Genomic DNA, 21410 nt, shown 5'->3' with positions numbered 1-21410 from the left:
GTGCTAAAACACTCTATCCCATAGCCCTTGCTCTTAACAAACGACGCAACAACAATTCTGATAAGGGAATTAGGAACAGTGGATAACAACTATTAGCTATGTTGGACCTGAGATATTCTTCACACGTTCTGCATCTATTAACATTGTAAGCCAGTCCCAGATACAAAAGCAATATCTGCTCTGACAGGAAATTTTGCAGAAATCTGTAAACCAAAATCGAAGAGGCATAGGAATCAATATGAGATGAAAACAATATTGCACAGCCTATGCGCCTAGAAAGAACATTGGGAAGAAAACAAGTAATTTTAGAAAGGAAGCGCATACCTGAAACACCAGAACATTAGGAGAGTTTTCAGATGCGTCTGGCTGCAGTAGACCCACCTGTGTTGCCTGGAAAGTACGTCTACCGGAATGACGAAGCGAATGTTATCAGCAACATTGGAAGAGAATGTTGATTAACAGAAACCCCAATTATAAATGCTGCACTGCTTTTAATAAATTGAAAATTAAACGTGCATGGGATCCATAAGCATTCTGGACAAGTTCAGCCAAATTGTGAAAATGTGTTCTAAAACCAGATTAATGGATTTCCAAGTCATCCCGCAAAAGTTCATACTCAAGGTCCGTATCTTGTTTTTGCCAGATTCGTCAATAGCATCAACGCGGCAAATCAGACAACACATCATCAGTGATATTTAAACACATACTGTTGGATCCATATGCAGTTCCCAACCACCAGTATCCTCGTGTGATCCATATGCAAAAGAGATGAATCACGCATATCCAGTTTTTCTCTGCCAACACCAAGAACAGTATTATCTTCTTCTTCTGCCAGGTAGAAGAAAAGATGACCAGTACCCCATAACTCTTCATCTAGATTATCTCTGTAAATATACCTCATAAAATAAATTGCCAAGAAGACTAAAGCGAAGGAATTGAGATATGCACATAGCTTATGAACAAATGTTATAAGTTTCATTTCATAAAGCTGCTTATTTTCTACAGTCCTATATTTTAACACACATCAAATTTTCAATCTTCGCTCGAAAAAGTGATACAAGATAGAAAAACCTTACTTGTCAACTTGTGCATCGATACGAACTGCCCAGTCCCCACCATATATAGCCACTCCCATCTTCTTTCATTTTCAAAAATTTAGTGGTCAAGGTTATTCCATGGTCATCAATAACTTGATTACCATAGTCCCGTCCATTATAATGCCATATGTACTGAGCTCATCCGAATCCTCACAAACATGTTGGATGACATACTTACCATCCTTTACACCAATCCACATCAATCCAGCCATTAATGACTGTGGAGTCCTAAAAACAATTTGTCAATCATTTGAAACTGAACTCTTTCAATCAAAATGAAAAATTATACAATTATGAAATCATCAAATTAGCTTGAATACCTCGATCGAACTCCAACATAAACATGAGGCCGATAAGTTTCCCGATACAAGCTTTCCTTGTGCTCACCTTGAAACTACAAACTAAATATGTCTTCGGAAACACGTCAGAAGACAACATAGTAACAATCATAAGAAAAAAAAAATTGGAAAAATTAGATTCATTAGACCATAATAGTCATACATGATTGGATGTCTATGCAAATTAGCAAGACTTGCAATTGCAGACTGCGAAAAATTGTGCAACAGATTAAAATAAGATTACAAAGTGAATTCATTTTCAACAGAGAAAACACCCAACAAAATACAAGAAACTGCAAAGGAAAAAGAACACATGAATTACTCCAACTTAACATATCGATTAAACATCTACGAAAACAGCGCATAACACCCTTACATTGACTTGTTTTTCTTCTCGTTCTCAATATCTTCTTCTTCGTCACAAAGACTCTCACCGTCTTCCGTACCATCGTCGCCATCCTCCTCTTCCTCTTCCTCCTCCTCCTCATCATCATCTTCTTTAGAGTCATCCTCATCTTCTTTGTGTGAAGTTTCCCATTGTGCTGGCCCAAGATAAGAACCTGTGTCCAGCGAAATTAGGCTCTCCACATAGACAGCTACACTGCGAGAGGAAGCCATTGAATCCTCATGGATATCCAGAATGGTATCCTGGTTTGGGTCATATATAACCATATGCAAACAATTATCATCCAGGTCTAACCCCAACAGAATTTTCCCATTCTTTAACGACTGCACGGGTATAAAATTGTTAACTACCCCAAAATGTTTTTCTAGCTCAATGGTGAAGAATTTGGCCCATGATTTCTTCACTCCATTGTCCTTCAACTCCCATACACTTACAACCTCAGAATCATAAGACGATAAGGTAAGCGACCCTCCTAAGACGCACAAAAATGGTTCGGCAGCTACTTCAAGGATAGGCAGTGGCCTCTTATCGAACTCCTCTTTCTCAATATCAAAACAAAGAATAAAGTGGTCATTTCTGAATTCACTTCCTTCCGCATATACTATCCAATGAAGAGACCCATTTACAGGCAAGCGAGCCATATCAAACATTCCTGTATCATCAAAGTCATCCATCTCGACGCCATCAATTCCTCTCCATGAATTTGATTTAAGGGTATAGACATGAACCTTACACCAATTTTTCTCAAGAGACTCCGCCAGACGCACCACTTTAAAATCTTGAATTTGGTAATCATAGCCAAATCCATACTCCACATAAATCCTGTCTTGATCCTTTGATGCACCAGGTGGGTTTGGTACTCTCTTACATTCATTGGTACATGGGTTCCACAGCATAAGAACACACGACTGGGACTTACTAATATGCCTTGACAAAACTAAGCCATTGCAACATCCAAGAAACTCAATTCCCATCTCAAGAGATTCCATTGGGCAAATGACATGACTGGATTCCTCACATGTAAATGATAATGGATCATAACTTAAGGTATCTATATTGCTATAACTACGAAGTATGAGATTAAATTTGCCAATTTCAACAGCATGCTGGTACTGTGTTTTAAGAAATTTAGAGCTTTTCAATAAAATGTGCCACTCATTGTTTACACACCTGAATCGTGCAATTGACTTTACAGGCAACCGAATCAGGATGTCCGATAAGATCTCTATTGGCAATTTCACCATTCCTGCATATAAAACAAAATCAAATCAAATAAGTTTTCAGCACTATACTTACTAGAGAGATCTGATAAAAAAAAAACAAGAATTTTTAAGCTCTAATTCATTGATTTCAACCAGAACACAGTACCTGCAATGGTCAAGTTGTTGGGACAATTCACAGAGGGAAAAAAAGTCAATAAAAGGAGAAATCCTAAGATATTTAATCAATTTAAGCAATGGTTTTCTCTTGGCACGATCTCTCACCCACCAAGAATGAATTATTGTTTATTACAAGACAGCAAAGAAAACTACTCATGGATGTGCATAATCATGACCCTAACATGAAAAACAATAAACCCAAATGGGAAACTAAAAACATACAGAAAGCAACAACCAATAACACAAATTATACTCTACCTTGAGTAACATTGTTTTCGCCATTTTTATGAAAACTTCAAAATGTGATCCATTTCCATGTTTATGTTCTCCTCGGAGCTCTCTCAATCAACCCATCTAGCCCAACACTCCCATTAAGCTGCACCAACAAACTATGACTCTTGCTTCTACAAATCTTTTAAATCATTATCATTCAGAAACTCTGAACATCCAATTCATTACAATTGACCTTCAAATCCCCAGCTCTCTTCTTCCTACACTCAGAATCCTCAATCTCCTTACTTAGTCTCACGCTCTTCTCCTTCTCCTCACTCTCCATCTTCCAATACTCCTCTTCTCCCTATGATCCATTTCCATCTCTAGACTCATAATCAGATAATCTAATCTGCTATCTCAATCTATACCCTCTAACAATGGGTTCTACAATTATCCAATTCTCACCCCAATTCAACCTTCTCATTCAGCAATTCTCTTCCTTGAACCTCCAATTCCTTTGAAATCTTCAACTTCATCATCAGCTCTCTTTTTCACACGCTTCAACTAAGCAGAGACACAACTGAGTACGAAAAACAAACAAGAAAGATCAACAAATTCCACCGGAAGACTACTAGTCTCTGAAGTTACCTCTCCAATTTCATCTTCTCCAGACCCATCGCAGATGAAAACAAAATTTAAACCTCAAATTTATCTCTGGTGGTTCTGTCTTTTTTTTTTTAAAGATCAATCTCTGGTGGTTCTGTCTGGGGCTATAGATACTTGACCCTGGTCAACATCTATACTCCATCCCCTATTGTTGACTTACTACTTTGGATTATTGACTCTGGTCAACACTCTATTTTGATTTCGATCAATGCCCTTACCTTTTATATCGTCATGTTTTTAATGATATTAGGGGGGAGCCCTAGCTTTCGTCTAAATGCTTTATCGCGTCTAGTCCCTTTACTTATGTCATGTCTCTCCACTCCGACTTATTTTGGAGAAGTATTATAAATTTGAAACTGGTTAAATTTGTTTTCATCTTATCATTTCTCCCAACAATGCTAATGGGGTGTTAGAATTACTATGGAGAGTACCAAAACTCATATAGAACAGAGGACTATTTTTATTTATTTTTTTCTATATGTATTTTGGTACCTTTCTCAGTAATCAAGCACCCCCATTAGCAGCCATGATTTTTCCGACTCCTTCTGATGAGTATGGACGGGGAGGGTTTCGACACTGGTCAATGTGGTCATTCCTCTAGTATCTGTTTCTTTCCTTTTAGTCAAAACTAGTCAAATTACTTTGGTCATGGTTTTATTGTTTTCGCTGGCAGTTTCTTTTGAAAGGGCGCTTTTGCATTAGGTCGAGAAAGGTTAGTTTCTAACACTGGTTAGATCTTAGAACTGCTCCTTTTCAATTTATGCTTTTTTTTCAAGTTCGTTTTCAATTACAAATTGATTTTTTGTCTTTTCGTATACTTGATTATTACGGTTACCCATGTACTTTCTTAACCCATAGCTTCTTTCGGCCAAACCATTGCACCATCCCTCCATTAGTACACGATTGCTAAAGGCGGGTGACGTTATTAGCGGGACGGGTACCAAACCATATGCGACAAAATAATCCTGGCCGTTGGATCCTTGATTGGTACTCGTCTTTAACAATCGCGGTATCAGCCTTTAGCAATCATGCTATTAGCAGGGGACTTCTTCACTCTTTATCCGCTGGTCCATCCAGTGAGTATTTTAGTTTTTGATTACCCTATTTATACGTTTTCTATTCACTGCTTTCATTACACCGGTTCATTTTGCATTCATTTCTCTTGCATGTGATCTACTCTTTATTATTCAATCCACTGTTTTTTTTTACCTTTGGTTTTCATCTGTTATTTTGTGCTGCTCATTTACTTCTTGTATCCATCCTCTAGACTAGCTTTCATTAAATAAATTTACCCATTCAGAATCCGTCATGTTGGATTACTACCAAATAATGTCTCTGAAATTATTTTCCGTGCATCTACTGGTGATTTGCCTAGTTTAATTGGGGATCATAACTTCTAATGGGAGGTCATGGAATTTTGTTTGCCCCCCAAATTTTTCAGGGGTGTAAAAATTGGAAGATGCATATACTATTTTATCCTTGATTAATATTTTTTTTTCAAGTAATGACCCTCAGTAACGACCACCGATATTAACGACAGTTTAGGGTCGTCATATACATCATGATCAAAACAATAACGACTCTAAACTATCATACACTAACGATTCTTTTTAGAGATTAACGACAGTCTATAACGACATTTCTAAAACATTAACGACTGTTTAAGTCGTCAAATACGTAATCAAAACAGTAACGACCCTTCCAAAGGGTCGTCAGGGAATTGATCATTTTTATGACGACCCAAAACTGTCGTACATTTCCGCCATTAATGAATCTTCGACAGTTTAGAGTCGTCACTTAAACAGTCTAAACATTAACGACTGTTGAGGATCGTCAATGAAAATTTTTAATACCTTGACGATTTTTCATACTATCTGGGCAAAAAAAAAAGTTAGACAAAAAATCGCAGACAAAAAATCTGGAAAAAAAAATTAAACTCTAATTAAGTAAGATTATCACTAATTAATTAAGATTATCACTAAATAATTAAATTTTAAAACTAATCATTTAAAGGCATTTTAGCCATTTAAAAAATATTTTTACAAGGGGTGACCCAAATTAGGTTTTGGTGACCTTTTTTGTCCTCTAGTGCATGGCCCCCAACTAATTCCGATGGCCCCCAAACTACCAAAAGTGATTTTCCTCAGTCGCCTTTGTTTCCTTTGATCCTTGAAGATGTTAATGCAAACTGTGAAAATTCTTTAGTTGGCAGAGTTTTTTCTACTTGTTTTTATGATAAGGATTGCATATGCTTTAAAATATATATGGGGACCTAGGATTAAATTAAAAATATCATTTATTTATGTTAATCTGTTTTTAATAGAGTTTCATCAGAGAGAACATATTGCTTTGATCCTGTCCAATAAACCTTGGCAGGTGTATGGTGATGCATTTCCTATCACTAGTGGAAAACAGAAGTTCCGCGACCGTCCGGACAGGTCATATCTACGATTTATACGACTAATTTTAACCGTCTCTGATGGGGTCGTTGATAAAGGGTCTTTTTTTTGTAGCGGTGGGTTTCAGAATAACGACCGGTTTTAAGGATTTCGTGGTACAGACCCTGAGCCGTGAGTCTCAGATTTAAATTATAATATAAAAAAAAATATAGATTCAGATTTGCTAAAATGCCTGAATGGCTGAATCTGAAATGATCTGACTACACCAAAGTCAAGTCAAATTGAATTAAACTCAAGTCATAGTCAAGTCAAATAGAACTCAAATTAAACTCAAATAGAACCCAAGCTAAAATTCAAATTTAAACTCAAACTTGAGAATTCCACATTCATTCATTCATTTCCATTGGGTTTAAAATTACACAAAAAATATGAAATTCTGATTCAGAAGAATACACCATCCTAGCTAGCTAGTAAGTTCTAACAACAAGATTCTGAACTAATAGACAATAAGCTACCAACAACATGTTAAACAACAAAACGATATGTTCCTCCCATGACGATGAACTTAGCCAATACTTCATAAATGATATCAAGTAGAGCATCCATGTGTTGTGTCACTGGTTCACATACGACAAGGATCCTCGTTCCTGCAAAGAAAATCAACAACAACACAATGACTTATCACTGGTTCACGTGTGAGGTAATTTTAGAGGTTAAACCTAGATCTAGGTCATTTAAACAGCAGTTGGCTCATCAGTAGCAGGTATACAATCATGCAACCAGAGTGAAAACATAAATGAAGAAAGCATGGAATTCAAGAAAAGAAAAGGACTAAAAGGGAATTACTATTGTGTAATGCATTTGGTATGCAAATACTAATATCACAGGGGAATAATGTTCAAAATCGTATCAACAACCAACAGGTTATATATATAGTGGAATATAAAAGGTGCAGATTATAACCCAAGATTCAGCCTGCTATCTGACCCAAATAAGTAACAAAATCAAATCATAAAGGAGGTTCAGGGTATGTCGTCAACTCACATGTGTGCAGGGGAGTTACATGATTTCCACCAATGGAATTATAAGGTGTCGGGCAACAATAATCTTAATCCACGTATGTCATCACAAACCAACCTGCAACAACAAGATGTTTAAGTCAAAAAAGGGTAACAATGTATATTGGAAACAATCTTAATCCACCGTCAGCACAACCATTCAATCAAATACCAAGTCTGAATAATAAAATTATGATATCTTTTTCTAAGAGGAGCGAAATACGCAATAATGAGTTGACAGACTACTTAAGATTGCAAGTTTCACATATGGGGCGCATTATAGTATAATTTTATACCAATCCCAAATCGTAGCTAACAGACCACTCTAGTCTCCACAACTAATGCGCTAACCCAAGTTTATTATGTTTTCAAGTCTATCACACAATCGAGGAATTCACGAGAACATAAATACAGAGGTATATGAATGAACCGTGAGAAAGTCGAGAGGACTGATAAAAACCAAATAAATTGATAATCTAAAATTTAAAATTTAGAGAGACGAGCTATCCGTAATTATTTGGAAACCACTAATGTGACATGAAGTTACTCTAAAAATACCAACATGCCATGGATTTTACACTAAACTTAGAAAACTCTCTCAAGAAAATATAAGCTATGACATTCCTTAGAAAACTCTCTCACGAAAATATAATCTATGACATTCTATCTAGCATCACATGGTTAATGGTACATATATGTTGAGATTTCAAAGGGTTAGGGGAAAGTTCATAATCAATTTAGTAACTTAGCAACTGACTGCGTGGATAATAAACCTCAAGTGATTAGTGCAGTATATGAGAGAAATAGAGAAATAAATAGGAAATTTAGTGGGTGCTCAGTCCTAAACATATGATAGATGTGTATAGTGGATCAGTTTGCATACACCCAACATATTAACGGACACACGACCTTATGGAGTCATTTAGGTTGGATTTCATGAATAAACTTGCTAATTTCCCCTTATGGAGTCATTTAGGTTGGATTTCATGAATAAACTTGTTGATTTACCTCCAACAAAAACTACCATAGGAACCAACATTCCCACTTAAAGTGAAATGAAAATGAGTGCACGTGTCAAAAATCTAAAATTTAAAAGGTTCGACCCATTCTATCAATTATAAACTGTCTAAATTATTGCCAGTCTCAACATGCAAGTCAACATCCAAAAGTTTATTGAGAGAAGATAAATAAAAGGAGACATGAAAAAGAAATATACATATTTCTTCAATATATTACTCACTCTTTCCAGTACAACCAAACAAAGATGGCGCTTAATGTCTCAAGTCATTAGAAAGATAATATAGTAAATTTCTATTCATCAACACCCCATTTTTACTTAGAAATTTTGTCAAACATGTTGTCGGCATGACTCTGTTGCCAAACACAAGGTCATAAGAACAGAAAAATCAGATCTACCAAAAAAAAAGGAAGTGTTTCTCAGTACATGAGACAAACTAGACGTCCGCAACTAACACAAGACCAAATATAAAATTTGTCCAAAGACTCAAAACTATTAATCCCTTGAATATGGAAGAATCAATTCTTTGAAATGAGTTTACAAGAGAAATGCAATTAATTGGACAGGGAAATGTTCGGAATCATTATCAACTAGAATCCATAAGTAATAGCACCTTCAACCATTTCTTGCTAATCAAAATTGGGCCCTTAAGTATTTCAGTAACTGGTTTCTAATAACTTCATCAACAACAAATATATACCCTCATCGATCAAAGCAACAAATCGAGCAATGCATAACTCATAGAAATTAAAGTACAATAAACATAGGCATACGGGCAGATCATAGTATTTACCCTGGATGCGTAGGGTTTTCCATCTTCAAAACCAAGCACCTGCATCAAGTAGAAAAGCAAATTAACTATTAAAATCAAGCAAACCAAGCACTTTTTCATTTAACATTCTTGAAGCAAACCGAGCACTTTTCCATTAAACATAGCATACCAGCAGATCATAGTATTTACCCTGGTTGTATAGGGTCTCTAGCTTCAAAACCAAGATCATGCATCAAGTAGAAAAACAAATTAACTATTAAAATCAATCAAACCAAGCACTTTTCCATTTAACATTCTTGAATCAAAATTTTCCAATGAGATTCAAATTGAAATTAAAATTGAGATAAAAAAACTTACATGTTTATGCCATAACCCCCAAAAGTTTAATTAGCGATTCAAAATTAAAACAATCCAGAGATCAATGAAAAACAACTAAACAGGGGACATCCAATCAGTGAGATAAAAACAATTTGGAATAAAACCTCCTTGTTAGGAATCCAATATCAGACCCATAACTCCAAACACCCAATGGACATTAAAGGTAAAAAAAATTCAAAAATAAATAAAATCTTTTACCAATTTTTTGTGTATAAAATCGAGGGAAAAGGAATACTTCAACTAGATATTGAATCCAACAAAGATCCTAACAAATAGATCTTCTGAGATTATAGCAAAATCACAAATCCTAGATTAGCAAAACAAGTAGAGTTGATAATCGAACCTTGATTCATCAAACCAAAATAAATCGAAAATTGTTGAGACTAATTAAGAAAAATGCCTAAATGGCTACCAATAAAAAGAAGAGACCTTGGATTAAATCACGAGAATACTCTGCATGAAAGGAACAAAAAAAATAACCTTATGAACAAACAAAAGGAACAAGAAAAAAATTGAAGAAAAATCAAACAGTAAACCCTAATTACTAGAAGAAATTTATAGAAACAAACCCCATGATTTAATCAAACTGGGAAATGGGTGTTTCTTTTAATTTATAGAAACAAACTCAGGGTTTAAGAGCAATGATTTAATTGATTTCTTCTGGGTTTTTTTAAGTATCGATTTGGTCGATGAAGAAGATGGATAAGAGACCGAGAGAGCAGATGATTTAATTGATTTCTTCTGGGTTTTCTTTTCAGTTTCGATTTGGTGGATGAAGAAGATGGATAAGAGATCGAGAGAGATTTAATTGATTTCTTCTCGGGTTTTTTATTAGTTTGGTGGATGAAGTGGATGAAGAAGATATGGATAAGACATAAGAGGCCGAGAAAACAGAAGAAGAAAAAGAGAAAGTGAGAGATTAAAAATGGGGAGAGAGAAAGAGGTATTTATATCCTCGGTCAAATAATAAAATATTATCACATCTCAATCGGTTTTTATGGGTCGTGGGATCGGTAGCAGATTTAGGGCAAAATAGTAACATTTCAGAGACGGCTATTAAGCATCTTCGAATTTTTCCGTGTTTTTATTATATCAGAGACCGCTATGTTCGGTCAAAGGTCCACTACTGTCAATGAGGGTCTCAGATGTGAGTCCTAGAAACCCGATTTTCCACTAGTGTATGCGTGCCATTTTTTCGGATGGATCGATCGAAAGACATTCTTTAAGATTCTTCTCGATTTGGGTCCAACTTCTAAATCTCAAAAGTTTTTATTATTATGATTGCATTGTTGCTAGGATCTGTAAAAAGCTAGGTAGGGTCTCTGAAACACACCCTCCATCTACAATCCCTGAACATGGAGTTCTTGTTAAGGTAGAAATCAGAAAACTCCCTTATTCTGTAAGATCTCTGTAAGATCTAAGGTGCGCTCTGAAAAAGTGGGTGTCTAACAACCTCACCCAATATTTCGCTTAGAAATCTGTATGGACTAACTTCAATATACTTTCAAGAGAACCAACTAGACAGTCAGACTCAATCTTAAAAAAAGTATATTAAGGAGTTATATCTCAATTTCTCGATTCAATACTTACTCAAGAAAATAGCAATCTGTGAGTCTAATTGAATACAAGAGAAATTAACTTGAACGGTACCAAAGACCAATGTTCAAGGATCAATCAATTAGAATCAACAACCAAATGTTGGATTTACCAATTGATCGATTCAACACACAACCTGTGATATCTCAATTATATAACAAAATATAATGCGGAAATGAAATAACACAGACACCATAAGTTTTGTTAACGAGGAAACTGCAAATGCAGAAAAACCTCGAGCCTATTAAGCCGCTACAGACACTAGCCTACTACAAGCTAACTTCGGTCTGGACTGTAGTTGAACCCCAATCAAGCTCACACTGATCCAAAGTACAGTTGCGCTCCTTACGTCTTTGATCCCAACAGGATACTACGCACTTGATTCCCTTAGCTGATCTCACCCACAAATAAGAGATGCTACGACTCAAAGTCGAAGACTTTAATAAACAAATCTATATCACACAGAAAAATATACAAGAATAGATAAATCTGTCTCCCATAGAAATACCAACGAGTTTTGTTCTATATTTTGAAAAATCAAGGTGAACAGGAACCAATTGATATACCGGACTTATATTCCCGAAGAACAGATTAGAAATATCAATCACCTCACAATAATCTTAATCGACTAGCGAAACAAGATTTTGTGGAATCACAAACGATGAGACGAAGATGTTTGTGACTACTTTTCTATCTTGCCTATCGTAGAAATTAATATCGAGCCAATTTTACAATTGAACTCAACACGATAGAAACAGTAAGATCAGATCACGCAACTACAGAGAAAATAGTAGGGTATGGCTTCACAATCCCAACGAAATCTTCAAGTCGTTAACCTACAGAGTCTTGGTAGAAACCTAAGATTAAAGGAGAATCGACTTTATCTTATACAACTAGTATCACACAGGAGGTGTGGGGATTAGTTTTCCCAGTTGCTGGAGTTGTCCTTTATATATTCTTCAAATCCGGGTTTGCAATCAATGCTACCTTGGTGTTGATGGTGGTTTTTATCTTAGGGTTAAAATTATAAAACCTTGCATATGATGTGACGTCACTCTGCAAGGAAACAGAGCCATGAGTGTTAACCTCTCCACTGGCATATTTATTGCGCCTTGCCTATATTCACTTAATATAAGTTTCTTTGAATACTTTTTGTGTTATGTTCCCCGGCTGAACCCTTAATGTTGATATGGCATGACAATTTGTGTTCACTCGCAGCAGAGTGACACGAATTTCCAAATATCAAGGATAAGGTCTTTGCATAAGGTATTCAATCAGAAAGCATGTTGCTCTCTGGGAATGAACTTAAAAAAACTTTGTGTCAACACATAGAATTCAATCGATTACCCTGACTAATTTGCAAAAGTTAGGATTTTGCGCCTTGCGCAGTATATCAGACCTTTCCTGTCGAAATTTAAGCCTAGGAAAACTAGGTAATTAATCCGCCATGGATTAGTAGGTGCAAAACCTTGCCAAAAATAAGAAAACAAGGAGCCACAGGACAACAAAGGGAGGCGTGGCCATTCTGTAGGCCAGCCGGCGCCACTTGCCATTGGCCACACCCCCATCCTAAACCGGCTCTACTTCCCTCGACCAATCAGGCTGCTCTAAAACCGCCACGCTCACACCAGTTGTGGTTGGGCCCATACCTGCCGGCCGCAGTTTCCGTCGACCAATCAGATCGCTCTAAAAACGCCACGCTCACACCAATTATGGTTGGGACCACACCTGCCATCCCCAGTTTCCATCGACCAATCAGGTCGCTCAAAATCCGCCACACTCACGCTGGAAGTATGGCCACACCATGTTTGGCCGGCCTTCCCTTTTTCAACCAATCAGGTTTCTCTAAACATGCCACAGCTTTAAAAGAGGTGTCAAGATGTCGCCATACCATGTTGGCTTCCTAAAACCGCGCCAACATGCTAACGGCAACCAAACCTGCCAAAATACGCCAAACATGCCAACGCGCCATAAATAGCGCCCTACGTGCTAGCCTACCTCCTGTTCGGGGCCAACGCCATGATAAGCTCAAATTAGGGTTTTCTAGTCAGAATCACGACCATGCATTAGCCAAAACCCTAATTTCCGGTTGCAGCACAAATTATGCCACTTAGGCCCCACAACATGCCACGAGGCGTGTGGGACCCAGGAAGCCCTAGGAATGGCGCCATATCATAGCCACCCACGGCAATCCTTACTCATGTGGTCGTTTCCACTCTATGGCCTCGCCATAGTTCCTTTGTCTTAGGTATGGCACCGTTTGCACAAAAAGTGTCGCCATGCCGCGACCGTATGCCACACGCACCAATTAGGGTTTCGACATGCCAAACCCTAATTTGGGCAAAGTTTTTACGCCAACCAAGCCAAGTAACGTTTCCAGGAGCGTCGGGATTGATGTGGCAACAGGGCCAATGTTGCCACGCCACATTTAGGTCTAACACCGATGTGCCAAAGTCTAACGTCCATGGCTACGCCAGGCGCTACTTCGTGCCACTGGCATGTGCCAGCTATGCCAGCCACACCACCATGTCAAAGTCATGCCGCACGTGCTAAATAAAGTTGCGATGCGCCAAACCCTAATTTAGCTAAAAGTTGTCATGCCAACTGGGTCCAGTGACTCTCCTAAGACCTCAAGATTAACTTAAAAAAAGGGCCAATGTTGCCAGAGCCATATTTGGGTCTAACACCAATATGCCAAAACAGCTGCCACGATTACGCCACTGACATGCCGCTATGTCATGGCTACGCCAGGCGCCACTATGCCAATGGCGCCACTTTGCTATACGACAAGATATGGCCATAATCAATGGCCATCCTTTCTCATGAGATGCAATCTCAGCCGTCCAAGTTCGCCACTGAACTGACAGACTTGTGGCAAGCTTCAGGCGACCAACTGCTTAAATCTAGTGGTCATGGCTACGCCAAGCTCCACTTACACCACCGTGCCACTGGCATGCACGAGCCATGCCAGCCGTGCCACATTGGCACGGGTGTACACCAAAACGCCACTGCGCCATTATCAGGCGCCAACACAAGGTATCCATAATCAACGGCTACCCTTCCTCATGAGATGCAATCTCAGCCGTCCAAGTTCGCCACCGAACTGACAAACTTGCGGAAAGTTTTAGGAGACCAGCCAAGACGTGCCTAATAGCATCACATGCTATTTTCCTGTGGCAAGACTCTTGACTTTGACTTGCCACACATAGCAACCTGCTAAACGTTTTCCACGAAAACACTCGAGACATCAAACATGTCACAAACTGGGGGATACTCATCAGGGTATTGGTCTGGCGGTTTACAGCATGCGGCGTGCAATACGTCTGTTATAAGAAAGTGTCATGAAGCGGGGCAATTAGTGGCGGCAAGAAGTAACGGGTGTAAACGGATCCACTTTCTTCATCATGGAAGCATGGGTTTCTGACGGTTAAACGTTACTCCACTCTTCCACCACCCAATCGTTCCCACTTCCTACAAGACCAGAGTACGTTTCAATATGACTTTTATTAGTAGGCTTCACCTATTTCCACCAAAGAACAAGTTTTTGGTCGGCAACAACATAGTATCCAGAAATCACCAATAACTGATAGCTTCTCACTCTGCAAGCCAGTTCCACTTTCTGATACAAGTCATAAAACAAGCCACATCTTCAGAATTAACCATTATGGTCTCAACACTCTCTTCGCTTCCCTCCCTAAGACCAACCCTTATCCTTCACTTTGTGACCGAAGCAAGCCTGGAACGACCATTTCTTGGTTTAGTCCAGGATTGTACAGATTTATCTCTCGAATCAAAAGTACTCCCATGTAGTGCATTGTCTAGGGTTTAGATTCGTTTCTCATCCACACACCCAAAATTACCAAAATCAGCAGAAACAATTTTCACCCACAAACAATTGGCGACCATAGTGGGAGATTAATCTCTCGGTTGCAATATCAATTTTTATTTTCCAATTTCATTTTTCAATCCCGGTCTCAAGATGGTAGAACTCAGGTCCGGATCAGCAACAAACCCTGAAAACACTAGCGTTGAAAATACACTCGGTATTAACATTCCTTCCAGTGGCATTAATACGCCACCTATCAACACCAGCGGCGCGGAAAGCGTCCCTTCAGGCGCTACACCTCCGTTCACCATAGCCAGGGCCGCTGCCGCCACCCCCAACGTTTCTTCAAGTGTGACACCTCCAACCGTCACCAGAGCTGCTGCTACTCCACCATCAGGACGAGATTCTGGGGGAGCCATAGGAAGCTGATCCCATATTACCATTGCTGATTTGATGGAAAGACAGGAGGTTCTCGCTAGAGCTCAGACGTACATGGCTTCGACTCAGAAAGAAGTGTTTATTTTTCTCAAGACGCTAACGGAACGGCTACCACAGGCATCACGCCAACCAGAGCCAACGAGGAACACCTTCAATACTCCTAGTGCCGATAACTCAGCAGGGTGCACCTTTGTAGATGAAGAGGCTCGTTCAGGAGCTCCAGCAGAGAGGAATCAAACATCCAATTTTATCACACGAGAAGATTTGGAACGACTTCTTCGAAACTGAGACAAAAGCGATTCTGCGGACATGCATCAACATCAACCTCTGTATCCTCCTGAAGTACAAAGAATTCCTCTTCCGAGAGGACACTCTTCTCCTCAATTCTCCCTGTATGACGGCACCGGAAATGCGCGTGAACATGTCTCTCGATTTTTGGAATCCTTGGGCGAGCACGAATACAATCATGATCTCCATTTGAAAGAGTTTTCGAAGTCACTTACCGGAAGAGAATAAACGTGGTATACAACAACCTTGCACCAAATAGCATATCCAACTGGGGTGACATGGTCACGACTTTCTACAAAAAGTACTTCTTTGTGTCTGAGCAAATTACCTTCTCAGATTTAAGAAGGATGTTTCAACGAAACAATGAACATCCAAATGATTATGTCAAAAGATTCAGAATTCAAGCGCTAGATTGTCACGACCCAAATGTGACCGAACAACAATTAGTGGATTCTTGCATCAACGGCATGGTTCCTATCTACCGCGCCTTACTGGAGAATCTGCGATTCCAGACATTCTCTGAACTTCATGAGGCTGCTAAACGGTCGGCCACAACAGCACCGGCATTGTTGGAAAGAACCCGGCCAGCCAAGGTTGAAGACGCACGCGAAAATCGAGGAAATAGACGTCTCATAAATAAGCAATATAACACTGGACCCTCTGTGAGCGTGGTAAGTAAAATAGGAAAAAGGAATGCTCCAGCGGAAGAACAACAATCCAAGCGCGCAATGCCAGTACATCAGGTGTCTCCACCGCGAAAGACCGCAGCTAAGGCTCCTGCGCAGCATCAAGAAGCCGGAGAAAAGGCCTTAGATTTCCCGTTCCCAATCGAATAAGTAATTGAAATCTTGGAAGCATGGATCCAAGATGGCGCCATCAAGCTGCCTCCTATCAGGCGCCCATCAACTGAAGAGGAAATGGCAAGCCCTAAGTATTGCCGCTACCACATGTTTGTCCATCACCCGCCAGTGACTGCAATAGATTAAAGCGTATCTTCAAAGAAAAGATAGAGGCAGGGGAACTTCAACTGGGCAATGAGGGAGTTCATAGAGATCCTCTTCCAGTCAGGAGTTGCATGCTCTCTGGGGACTCTGTTCACAAAACCGTGCAATCCATGATGCAGCATGTATGCGAAATTCTCTATTTCTCCAAGGCGCAGCATCAAGATATATTCGCAGCCCTTAATCACGTTGTGTCTGGCAAACGACTTTTTCCTATTGAAGAAACCACACCAGAATCCCAAGCTCTCTCAAGAAGTGTTGGAAAATGCAACTGGGGACTGCTGACCACGGTTTATCTGAGGGGCGCCGAGTTCGATAGCACATTGATCGACGCGGCCTCTGACTTCAACATCGTTACCATCAAGACTCTGATAGGTGCGAGAATTTTGAAGCAGGAGGATACTCTTTCCCCAATTGTGGTCAAAAACTTGGAAGGAGAAGCAATAGACGCATATGGCTACATCAACCTTGAAATTAATGTGGGAGATGCTCTAACACATGGAAAATTCCACATTATCAAAGAACTCTCAAATTACGACATGATTCTGGGGCGATCATGGGTACATGGCAATAAAGCAAAATTAGGAGTATCCCCTCTGCCCGTGTCGATACCCGAAAGAATTTCCCACAAGTCATTGAACCCTGAAGATCACATGTTGTCGTATTAACAATTTACCAAGGTAACTCGATTACCTGGAGAAAGCCCGTCGACGTTCATCCGAAGATTCCGAACACAAGTAAGTCTTATTGAACATCCCTTTCTGCACCCAGTCACTTCTCCTCTCGGTCAGGCATGGGGACTCGGTCCAGTTATCAACTCGGGCGTCATTAAGAGATGTGAATGGGATGATGGGCCTTTCAAATGCTTTGTCAAAAATTTAGAAGCTGCCTCAGTCAAAGATAACGAGCTCAAAAATCAAGTGGTTGCACAACGCCCAAACCTGTTTCAAATTAGAGATATGGTAATCAAGACGACTGCGTTTCAAGTTGGAGATGTAACAGTGAAGCTAGACGCTCAACCTGATTCTCCTAAAGAAAGGGAAGACGAGCCATACCTGGCGGCAGATGTTATCTTGGGTGGTTACTGCAAACTCATCAATGCCTACAAATTGGAAGGCGTGACAATTCAAACACGATGTCTCAAGCCCTTCAATACCTAAAACGTTGTGCTACCTTTTCCTCCAGCGTTTTCCTTTTTAAGTATTTCCTTCAGTAATTTCCCTTTTCCCTGTAATATTTGTAATCCCTCCAAAATGATTGCATTGCTTGCATTCATAATTAGGGTTTCGATTTTAATTAAAAGCATCTTTATTTCAAAATAAGTTTTCCTAAATCATCTCAAGGGAAAAGTATCCAGAAAACCCACAAAGTCATTACCCATCAATTAAAAACCAGAAAAAATCAAACCCTACCAGAAATATCTTATTCGAACAGGAAAAGAAAAATATTGTACAAGGGAGAAGATCATCGAGTGGCGGCACAGACACCTTCCTTCAAGAACATCTGGCTTCAACTTTTGCCCGACGAGGATTCTTTACTTGTCACGATATGCTTCCTAGCTTGTGACGGCTCACACTTGTACCTACCCAGGTGGCATGTCACAGACGTCCTGTGTAATTTGCGAGGGAAAATCCAATAAAAGGTTGGTAAAAATCCTTAATCATTGCTACTGTTTTCCCTGTTTTGAGAGACTGTTGCCAACGGCATGCGAGGCGTTCCCATGGAAGTAGCTAAACGGAGAGAAAGTAACATGCCTACTAGCATTATTGCTGCACCATTTATGTGATTTGGCCTCCCATCCGCTGAATCGCTTTGGAAGGGTGGAAGAACTTGTTTTTCGCAAAAGGGGTTTTAGGGCTCTTCTGGGAGATTTTATTCATTCAATGAAATATATGAAATTATCAAAGCAGCATAAATGAAAGAATATTACTTGGTGAAACATGCATCAGTCGCACGAACAAAAAGAAAAAACTGAAGTATCAAAAATATCTACAAGCTACGATAAGATTGTTTTTCTCTACGGAAGGTAATCGCAAAATGGGAAAACCAGTTGTCAATGACAAACACCTTGATCAATGACGCCTTCATCAGAGCTTTTTCAAGCACTTTCCCCAGCACCTTCTCCGACAACAAACATTCCATCCAGAAGTTATCTCAGCAGCAGCTTCAACATCCTATCCAGAAGTTGTTTCAGCTTCAACATTCCATCTAGAAGGTGTTTCAGCATCTGCTTCAACATCCCACCCGGAATCCGTTTCGACAGCAGTTCAAGCATATGTCCCCACAGCTTCTCCAACGACTCCAACATATGCTTCCACCGCCTCCCCATCTATCTTGAAAACATCCCCAGTGATCGCTCCAACTTCCCCAGCAGCAGTTACGGCGCCCACTCCGTAAGTTGCCTCAGTCTCGTAAGCCGTGTCAACATCTTCCTACGGAACTTTTCCAATAACTCTTGAGGATGTTCCAATTCAGTCACGTCAGAATCAAGGATTACGATACCATTATGGACAGGGTAATCAAACTGGCTCTCGCCCAGAAGTTTCTCAGGCTCAGTCCTTCGCCATTTCAACCGAGAAGCGAATCGCTCAGCTCTGATAATGGGATGTGGAGAATCTTCGTCACAATGATATTTCCCGACTTTCTGGGATGCTTCATCATGTATTCACTTCTCCTCTATGTCCATCAAAGCCATGAAAGCCTGAGCACACACTCGCACGATGCGTAGATGGGTGGGAGACATGCCTTGTATAATCCGGCCGGCTCCATGGAACAAAGGGTTGATTTAGTTTAATATCTCCTCATGTGAAGAAAACATGGGTTCGTCGACTTCAAAAAAATTCTCCGAAGAGTCAGAGTTATGATCATCACCGGAAGATCCCATTGTGCACTAAAAAAAAATTTACATTATGTCTGCATGGGCAATCTATATGATGAAGAACACAAAATGGAGAACTATCAGAAAAGATGCGAGACGATACCTGTGAAGAGGATGGATGCAATTCTATGATGATCTATATAAAAGAAAGAATAATTGGCTCACCTGGACTGCTGATGGAAAGAGGCTTGCTGCTACAGAGATAAAGCCAATGATACGAAAATAAAAGGGTGGACAACGCCTTTTATATACATTGTATTTTGAAGTTTGAGTTGAAGAAGGTTTCTTATTTCGGGTCATGCACAGAAGGCAACCCGACCCGCAATGCCATCCAGGCGCTCTCCCTGCCATTCCGTGACCTAGCCAAAGGAGCGCCTTCTTCACTGCTCAAAGCAGCGCAATCTCCACGCGCTCCACCAGAAAAGCAGCGACATCTCCGCCCACTCCACAGCCTAGCAAGCAGCGCCATGACTCCAGCACTCTGTGATCAAAGTCGCACTATCTCTTCCCATTCTGCGACCTAGCCGGCTCCATCTTCACTATCTGGTAGCCGAAGTTCTAAGCGTTGTTCCCGCCATTCCACGGACTGCAGCCAGTTTCCATCATTCCATAGACTGAAGCCAAGCGCCATATCCATAAGTTTCGTGACCTAGCCAGCTTGCGCCATCCACCGATTCGCGGACCCAGCCACAACGCTATCTCTGCTGATCAGTATCCAGAATTCCAACGCCAACGCCAGCACCCCATGGACAAACCGGAATTACGCAGAGCCGCCAATACAAGGATCACGGATTCTTCATGCCTTCCGCCAAAGGTTAGTTGAACTTCCCTGACAATCTCTTCACGTCTTGCCCCTTCGATTTTACTCTTGTCTGTCACCATCTCATGCTTACCCCGCAACAATGCCACTGTTACGTGCTAAGCAGGGGACTTAATATTGATTGTGGTTTTTAGCTTAGGGTTAAAATTATAAAACCTTGCATATGATGTGACGTCACTCTGCAAGGAAACGGAGCCATGAGTGTTAACCTCTCCACTGGAATATTTATTGATCCATTCAATATATTTACATAAAATTTATCCAGACTGGCGCATGTAGCAATCATCCCAAATGTTCTGTAAATTTCGGCGCCTTGCCTATATTCACCTAATATAAGTTTCTTTGAAAACTTTCTGTTCTATGTTCCCCGGCTGAACCCTTAATGTTGATATGGCATGACAATGTGTGTGCACTCGCAGCAGAGTAGCACGAATTTCCAAATATCAAAGATAAGGTCTTTTCATAAGGTATTCAATCAGAAAGCATGCTGCTCTCTGGAAATGAACTTAAAAGAACTCTGTGTCAACACATAAAATTCAATCGATTACCCTGACTAATTTGCAAAAGATAGGATTTTGCGCCTTGCGCAGTATATCAGACCTTGCTTTGTCGAAATTTAAGCCTAGGAAAACTAGGTAATTAAACCGCCATGGATTAGTAGGTGCAAAACCTTGCCCAAAATCAGAAAATAAGGAGCCACAGGACAACAAAGGGAGGTGTGGCCATTCTTTAGGCCAGCCGGCGCCACTTGCTATTGGCCACGCCCCCATCCTAAACCGCCCCTACTTCCCTCGACCAATCAGTTTGCTCCAAAACCGCCACGCTCACACCAGTTGTGG

At 40.0% G+C, this 21410-nt stretch overlaps 1 protein-coding gene and 1 long non-coding RNA gene across 4 annotated transcripts; both read right to left on the bottom strand.

The window, feature by feature from the left end:
• Positions 1-1578: 1578 nt before the first annotated feature.
• Positions 1579-4151, bottom strand: LOC113332373 (F-box/kelch-repeat protein At3g23880-like). 2 transcript variants are annotated; one of them, XM_026578920.1, is made up of 3 exons: positions 3479-4151; positions 3012-3087; positions 1579-2846 (listed from the first exon to the last, which is right to left on the bottom strand). In XM_026578920.1, the coding sequence occupies exons 2-3, from the start codon at positions 3083-3085 to the stop codon at positions 1808-1810; spliced, it is 1113 nt and encodes a 370-aa protein (XP_026434705.1). In that variant the 5' UTR covers positions 3086-3087; positions 3479-4151; the 3' UTR covers positions 1579-1807. The 2 variants fall into 2 exon arrangements, with proteins under 2 accessions (XP_026434705.1, XP_026434704.1); XM_026578919.1 differs by having other exon boundaries at positions 1579-3087.
• A 14615-nt stretch (positions 4152-18766) lies between these two features.
• Positions 18767-20628, bottom strand: LOC113332295. 2 transcript variants are annotated; one of them, XR_003351436.1, is made up of 2 exons: positions 19917-20628; positions 18767-19799 (listed from the first exon to the last, which is right to left on the bottom strand). It is a non-coding gene; the product is annotated as an uncharacterized LOC113332295 (long non-coding RNA). The 2 variants fall into 2 exon arrangements; XR_003351435.1 differs by having other exon boundaries at positions 18767-19763.
• Positions 20629-21410: the final 782 nt, after the last annotated feature.

Source organism: Papaver somniferum, unplaced genomic scaffold (genome assembly GCF_003573695.1).
Source record: "Papaver somniferum cultivar HN1 unplaced genomic scaffold, ASM357369v1 unplaced-scaffold_131, whole genome shotgun sequence".
Classification (NCBI taxonomy): Eukaryota; Viridiplantae; Streptophyta; class Magnoliopsida; order Ranunculales; family Papaveraceae; genus Papaver; species Papaver somniferum.
The sequence above is the reverse complement of the archived record's forward strand: the minus strand, read 5'-3'. Positions and strand labels throughout refer to the sequence as shown.